The sequence below is a fragment of the Alosa sapidissima genome, chromosome 20 (genome assembly GCF_018492685.1).
Source record: "Alosa sapidissima isolate fAloSap1 chromosome 20, fAloSap1.pri, whole genome shotgun sequence".
NCBI lineage: Eukaryota > Metazoa > Chordata > Actinopteri > Clupeiformes > Clupeidae > Alosa > Alosa sapidissima.
Window position 1 is genome coordinate 25,043,410 of NC_055976.1, and position 8,069 is coordinate 25,051,478.

At 43.7% G+C, this 8,069-nt stretch overlaps 2 protein-coding genes across 2 annotated transcripts in view; both read right to left on the reverse strand.

The window, feature by feature from the left end:
- Positions 1-3,133: 3,133 nt before the first annotated feature.
- Positions 3,134-6,896, reverse strand: LOC121694556 (platelet-derived growth factor receptor-like protein). The gene is made up of 6 exons (XM_042074747.1): positions 6,629-6,896; positions 6,036-6,351; positions 5,576-5,727; positions 4,998-5,291; positions 4,113-4,252; positions 3,134-3,881 (listed from the first exon to the last, which is right to left on the reverse strand). The coding sequence occupies exons 1-6, from the start codon at positions 6,684-6,686 to the stop codon at positions 3,684-3,686; spliced, it is 1,158 nt and encodes a 385-aa protein (XP_041930681.1). The 5' UTR covers positions 6,687-6,896; the 3' UTR covers positions 3,134-3,683.
- Positions 6,897-7,797: 901 nt separating this feature from the next.
- Positions 7,798-8,069, reverse strand: part of LOC121694555 (cationic amino acid transporter 2-like) — a 9,272-nt gene continuing 9,000 nt past the window's right edge. Inside the window, exon 13 of the mRNA XM_042074746.1 lies at positions 7,798-8,069. This exon is cut by the window's right edge and continues 357 nt beyond it. The gene's annotated coding sequence lies outside the window, so the exon portion shown is untranslated.

The following is an 8,069-nucleotide window of genomic DNA, read 5'->3' on the forward strand; positions in this document are numbered from 1 at the left end:
GGCCTCTGGTAACCACGGTTACTGGCTGGCATACTGGAGGACTGTGGTGGTTCCCTTTTGTCCCCAAACTGCTGGGCATCAAAGGGAGTCTTTGCAGTTGAGTCTGGGACGGAGAGCTCGCACCCAAAAATTTTACAACGAGAACAAATGGAATCCTGTGCACTGCTGTGAGAGTTTGAGGTCGCAGCCCTCAAAGACCACCATGACAAATGTTATGTGTAAGAGGGTCAAGCACTTCAGAGTGTAAGCAGAAACTTCCCACTTGAATATTTTTTATAGGGAAAGTAATTAAAACAAATCTTTCAAAAAAACGTATTTAACTCTATAGCCTATAGCTCTATATCTGTAGCCTAATTCTAGATTACTGCAACAAATGTCACAATGGTCTTACAAACTACGATTAGTGGTCTTATGTTTACAAATTTGTATAGAATCTAGCCTATGGGAGATTTTCATTGCGTGTGTCAAGAATGTCGCAGATGTAAGAACTATTTCTGTTTTCAGTTAGCGGTGCTGGATTTAAAGAGTGTTTTACAACAAACGGGCTATATTTACACAAAGATAAAGTAGCCTAAAGTAGGCTTGAAAGAACATAACGACATGCAGCAGTCCTGTCCTGCAGGCTATCCGACCAGACAGCAAGGATAGAGAAGTCGTAAACCCGGAGTAGGCTAGAGGTGGGAATTTAACAGCTTCTCTAATTACTGCTCTTCCTTTAACTTATGTCATTGAGCATTTCCGATAGCGATGAGTAATAACTTGCAATAACAGAGAGCTCACATATGTGGCAAGTCACGTTTTGTTGTCTGACCAACTTTATGTCGCTGTGGTCACTTAATTAATTCGAGGGACAAGCCTCTCAAAGAATGTGTTACACCATGGTCACTAATCCGGAGGCAAACAAAGTCGGGGATTGCTACTGCTGTAAGTAGTCTTGGCTATCTCGTTCTGTGCGCAAATCTTTCTGAAGACTGCAAAACTGTCAGATCGCTGTTATTTTCTAAACCCAGCACACGCTGCTTAGTGTAGGCTAGTGTTAACGTAAAATCGGCGCTCGCTTACTCACTGCTTAATCGATCTGACGCTTATGTCACAATTTCGGCTTGCTATAAATTCATTGTGTATTTATATTTAAGCCGGACTGGACTTCGGAAACTTGCACAGGACAGTGAAATGACGACAAGAAGCACTTCAGAAAACACACAACAGAAACATTACAACATTGGCATAGCGCGAACGTCTGCATGCAGCAAGTGCGCACAAATAACCAGCCTCTGTTAAAATCGCTAAACTGAAACTTACCATATTTCACAAGTACATTGGTCGCTGTTAATAAAAAGTTGCTCTTCTGAACACTTGATTGTTAAAAATATTTGCTCCTTGATGTCGGTGGAGATCGCAAAGCGTCGTGGACTCGACTGTGTAGCCTCGTTGCAGTGCAATGTTGAGTAGTGTGGCACTCTCGCTTTTCCCTCTCTGTGATTTGAACTGCGCTGCACACTGAGATCGGGCCCTGGGAACTAATCCGATCCTCCTCACAGGGAAATATGTGACCAGTGACGACCGTAACTCAATAGTGCCCTCTAGCTAAAAATGTAACATAATATGCATCTTACATAGCCAACGCATTATCCATACCTCTCCAGAGTTAATTGCATAATAGGTCTTGCCGAGTGAGTGGTTGTGATGTTGACAGAAAGCCATGAACACTGGAAATTCCGAGACAGTTGCAGCAAGTTTGAAGATGATGAAGTAGGCTAGCCTACGCGAAATAAGTCTGCCTAATGGCAAGGGCCTGCATTAGCTCGGCCTAGTGCTCCACTAAGAAAGCATGAATGTCAAATGTATGGCTGGTTGAAAGAAAGAAAAATAAATAAATAAATAAATACATTTGAAAGAAAAATAAATACATAAATAAATAAAAAATAGCCTATAATAGGCGGCTATTAGCCATATTTTTTCGCTGGACCAGAAGCTATCCATACATGTAGCCATCTATTACGTGACTACTGTAGGCCTACTATGTGAACGTTTTCCCTAAATAAACTAAATAAAATATATGACATGTTTGTAATGACAATGATATATTTCACTATAGCCTTGTTCTGAACTAGAGAAATAAAATAGTAAGTAGGAATAGAATAGTCACACACATTGCATTGTGTTTAGCTCCTCCACCGCCGTCGCATGTCATCAAAGGTCTTTAAATCAGCATCCTCCAATCCTGACCCGCAGTACAAAGACCACTTTAGAGGCATTACGCCAGGCATCTACTCGCATTTATGGGTGCTTTGAATGTCAGTTTCCAGACTTTATGGCATGCGCATCTTTCAAGTCCATCTTCACCCTGTCATTATCGTTCTTCTACCACAGACGGCACATGTTCGCTCAGCCTCAAGGAACACACCTGAGAAGCGCATATGTGTGCGTGCTTCCTGTGTGAATAGGTAAGAGAACAAGCTGTCACGAAGGTGTGTGTGTGTGTGTGTGTGTGTTTTTAAAGAGGGGTTAGGATAGGATGCGTATGTGTGTTCGTGTATGTGTGTGTGTGTGTGAGAGAGAGAGCGCATGAATTATTCAAGATTAGATCCAAAAACGACATACATTTGCACCGTCTAATTAATTGCATTGGTAAACAGTCTATGAGTGCCAACAAATCAGCCATCCAATTTCAGCTAAAAGTAAAGTTGGCTTTTCACGTGGTCTGCATGCGTAATGCTGCAGTTTGCTATAAACGTCTTCACATTCTACGCGCGTCTTTGATGATTTAATGGGATTCTGTCAAGTATGCCGTTTCTGCCACGTTCTCAAGTGATGCCCCCTGCTGCTGTGAGTATGTAATTATTCCGTACTCCTTATTTGAAAATTCACCAAAAATGAGCAGATAGAGTAATCAAAATAAATAACTCTTTTTGCACTATTAGTTTTGGCAATAGCCTACATGAGTCCACAATAACAGGAAAGAAAAAAAAGCGGACTGTCCAAGTACATGATATTTGGATATGTTTGTAAATATTTTATTAGGAAATGGAAACTAATCATGTAAAAAAGCATAGAATACAAGACAATCCCACACTCCCATGCAATCCCTAAAACAAATATGCGTTTCTTTATGCATATTTGTTTTAGGGATTGCATGGGAGTGTGGGATTGTTTACATATATATAAAAATCCCAACTGTTTATATATATATATAAAAAAATCCCAACTGTTTCGAGAAGACACCTTGTGTTTCAGGTAATAACTGACAAAAGTTTTTTTTTTTTTCAAAACACTGCCTTTTCCCCTGACATGACTAAAAAAGAACCTAACTACCTTTGGATTACATAACCTGGTGTTAACCCACTCTGAAAACACTCCCACTGTATGTAGGAAGCATGGTAGCACCCCCGCTCAGCACGCTCAAACAATAGGTGATGATTAAACATATTCATACATCATATTATGGATGCATTCCTATGACAGAATCAGAAGCATTAGAACTCATATGCATTCTATTTTTGATGCTTTATGATGCCTGCCAAATCTGATCCTATCAACAGAGAGCTACTGAGGAGCTGGTCTGCAGTATAGCACACGCAGGATGCTGGACAGGCACTAAAGTAACACATATAGTGGTTGGCAAGCACTACTAGAATCAGGTGAAGAGTTTCCACTTGAATCGCATCCTCCCTCATGTTCCCTCACAGCTTTTTAGGCACCACCTTCACTGTGGTGGAGGTGGAACGTGAGCCCTCCAGGTTTTGGGCGGTGCAGGTGTAGGTGCCCTGGTCCACGACCCTCACCTCGTCCACCATAAGGACGGACTGGGATCGCTGCCGCAGGCGACCTATGTTATTGGCCGGCTCTATGCTGTCCTGGGTGTAGAGGGGTCGGCCGATCTGACAGAGGAAAAATACAGGCATTTTACAGACTTTACCTTGGGCGAAGGGCTTAAACTTTAACCCTTGTTAAAGGAGTGGGCGACGTCTCAAGTCATTAAAGTGCACTTACATTGCAAGTACACGTCTTCACTACCAGACTAATCAGTATTGGGTTCAGGGTCACTTTTCAGTGCATTTCAGGTTAGTATGTAGCAAGGAGAGCATCTCTCTTATTGTTTGGTGAAGTACCTGCTGTCCTGGATACTCCCAGGTGAACTCCACAACAACATCCTGTTCTCCGACCACGGTGCACGTGACCTGCAGGTTTGACCCCACGGATACGGAGCTGGAGGAGGTCTGGATGACCGGGACGGGCGGCGCTGCAGGATCTGGGGGAAAAGCAAGAACAAGATAGAGGGTGGATCCTGTATTACAGTTGGAATTACTCAATTCGTCTCTGAGAGTCTCATTATACTCATATGAGAGAGTAATAATCTTCGGTTTTGGCTCTTCAACATGGCAGCAGTAGATAATAATGATAATACAAGTGCTTTGAGTGTGTGTGTGTGTGTGTGTGTGTGTGTGTTTATGTGTATGTGTGTGTGTGTGTGTGTGTGTGTGTGTGTGTGTGTGCGCGTGCGTTCGTGGGTGTGTGTGTGTGTGTGTGTGTGTGTGGGTGTGTGTGTGTGTGTGTGTGCGCGTGCGTTCGTGGGTGTGTGTGTGTGTGTGTGTGTGTGTGTGTGTGTGTGTGTGTGTGTGTGTGTGTGTGTGTGGGTGTGTGTGTGTGTGTGTGTGTGTGTGTGTGTGTGTGTGTGTGTGCGCGCGTGCGTTCGTGGGTGTGTGTGGGTGTGGTGTGTGTGTGTTTATGTGTATGTGTGTGTGTGTGTGTGTGTGTTTATGTGTGTGTATAATTAAGGTATTAATAGAGATATTACACTGTACAGATATTGAATGAGATATTATGTTATTACGATCTAAAGTTACAGTTAAATGGTACAGTTATCAAGTCATTACATTGTAATTATACTATTTTTTTTTTTGTAAAAGAATGATGTTGGCAGTCAGTGCATTTTATTGGATTAGAAAAAGCCCAAGCAAGCCTGGGCGGTAGGAGCCTGTTGAGCGAGTCCTTACAGTTCACGTAGATGAGCATGTACTTGGTGGAGCTCTGGCGGAGACTGCCCATGCTGGCCACGCAGTACAGGGACCCGGCGTGGTGCTGCTTCGGCCGGTGGATGGTGAAGCCGCGCTTCACGTCGAACGAGATCTCTGTGCCGTCCACCCGCACCTCCTCTGGGGGGAACTCGCGGTGCAGCGTCACCTTGGCCAGCGGGTTGGTCACCTGGCAGGGCAGCACGGTGGGCCAGTTGGTGCGCAGCTGGATGACCTCGTAGTAGTCCGAGGACGGCACGAACAGCTCCTGGGGATCTGTGGGAGATGAGGTAGGGTGATACAGTCTCGCTGGTCTGTTATGCAGAATCTGAAGACTGTTGTTCAGACTGTCAGTCCATTTTGTTGTTGCAGATTTTCCAATTACAGCATTAAAGCATTTGTGGTTGTTCTTGGAACCCAAAATAGAGATACTTCCCTTGTTTAGTTTTTACTTTAAATGTTTTATTTTTATGTAAACATATTATAAACTTACTACAAGCATCAAAGCTTGAGTATATCACCCTCTTTAATGGTGCCATTATAAAGTCAGAGAGGCTTACCAGGGAAAAAGATGAAGACCTTGACGGCTTTGTCGTACTCTTTGCGGCAGTCTGTGTCCTCGCAGTACATGGGATAGCAGGTGTACTCGCCCGTGTCCGCTCCAGTTGCGTTGGCCAAGGTCAGTGTGCCATAACGATCGTGTTGAACCATTCTGTTGGATTTTTTATAGAATAGAATAGAGATTTGCAGGAAGGTTTTTCTTTTACAACTGAACAATTCAAAATCAAGTCTGTGTGACAGGGAATTACAATTTGAATATGATTTAGATGGAAATTAGGACTAGAGGATTTGAATACTGGTAAATATTTTCATTGCTGTCTCATTGAAATCATATTTGAATTTAGGATATTAATATCCATTAAGTCTATTCAGAGACTAATTGAGGATATGACAACACTTCATTTTCACCATTAACATGTACTGACATCACTGACATGGCAATTGATTGGTAAGACTTACTTGAGTCTCCCAGCATCCTCCTCCTCCAGGTAGTAGGGCACCCCCCACTGGACAGGGTTGCCTTTGCAGCGCAGCTCCAGGGTCTCTCCCGCAGGCACGCTCAGGCTGCCCCCCACCCTCTGGAACTTGCCCTTGTTCACCACCTGGGTCAGTCGCGTCCCCTGAGGTGCCGAGGGGGCCTGTGTGGCGGCCCTGAGTTTGGGTTTCGCCGTGGCCGTCTTGGTCTTCTTCCCAGCTCCTTTCCCTGCCCGGGCCTTGCCTTTGGGTTTCTTCTCTGTGGCGCTCTTAGCATCCTTGTCCTCGTTTTGGCAATGTCCTTCAGCACAGGGGGAGGCACGAGGATATTAGAGGCGGCAACAGAGGCCAAAAGAGAGTTTTTCAGCTTTATTTGTTTACTTCTTTTTGCAACGTTACACAATGTTTTAATATAAAACTATTGAGCATGCATAGTAAGTCTAGAATAAAACACTCAAATACTCAAAGTCCTTAGTTCCATATGTATTTTGAAATCGTCAGGCAAGAGGAACAGCCTCTCTATCTCCAGCAGACAGTTGTAAACAAGACAATATGGGCAGAGGAGGAAAGAGACTTACCAAACTGAATGGTGAGCAGGGAGATGAGCAAGGCACCTAATAGCAGCCGCCACTTCATCGCTACCGAATTAAGTTCCACCCTGGACGCACCGCGTGCAAGAGATTAACGGGAGAGAAGTTCAATGGCAGCTCAGTGAGAAAGAGGGCAATGGGATGGAGGGGGAGATACAGAGAGGAGGGAGAGAGAGAGAGAGAAATAAAGAAAGGGAGAGAAAGAAAGAGAAAGAGAGGGAGGAAAGGCGAGAGACCAGTGGGGAGGTGTGTGCAAAGCGAGTGGTCAGCTGTTTACAAGAGTCACGCAAATTCCTGTCGGGAGACTGGCATGGACACCCTAAATTCCTCCTGTCCAACTCAATGGACCCTTTCAACAGCATTTTGGCCAATCAGCAGCCTGCAGGGGCAGGCCCCCTACTTGTAGTGTCAAATAATGTTTATTTAGCTGCTGAACAAGAGTTCCTCATGCAGCCCACTTTGAGGTCCTCAACAGGAGGCGCAGACACATCCAAAAACGCTCAAGACATACTTAATACTACTGCAGTGCAAATTGTACTATATACACTTACTGTAAGTTGGCATCATTTGCTGTGCTGTGTAATGCTACCAAGAGACCCCCAAAATAAAAAGGAAAGTGGGTCATTGCCACTGACTTCTATACAGCACAACATTGTGTGTGTGTGTGATAAACACACTTACTGCTCTGCTGTAATTATTCCCTCTGGTTATGTAAGACTCATTAAGAGATATTTACATAACATCAGAACCCTTCTCAGACAAGAGCGAGCTTGCGAGGGCATCGAGTTTGTGCACCATACTACTGAGAAAGTCTATACAGTGCAGTGACCCAGTTTTGAGAGGAGCCAAGCCTCGCCTGGGGTAGTAATCTGTAGTTAAGGCGGCACAGGTAAGCCGGTGTGAATGGAGACATTGTTTGGTCTGTGTTTGGGCCACTAAGACCGTAATAAGCCTCGCTTCTTGACAGCTTACTCAAGGGTAACAAAGCAGAGTGTATGACCATGCTGGGGCCTTGACTGTAATGGTACTAGTGAAGTACAAACACACTTGAGACCAGCTCAGGAGTTATTTCTTTATTTACAGTTTATTTGAGCAGTACTTAATATTAATCATTATATAAAGTCTGTAAAATGCCACAATATACTCAACGTTTGGCAACATAGATTTCATGATTATGTTTGTTTCTATTTGATCATTGTCTTGGTTATATTTAAATATCTACTTTTTCTGCTATAGAGCAGTCAATTAGTCATTATGGTTTGGCTCAGAAGTAAGTGGCCACACCCACCATATGAAATGTAAACATGTGCCAACCACTTCTGCTCTGCTCCGGGCTACATCACATACAACTCACTACACTATTCTCTGGTCTTGCATCGTCATTTGGATTTAAAATAAACACTTGATTAAAGGCGTACTTATAAAAAGA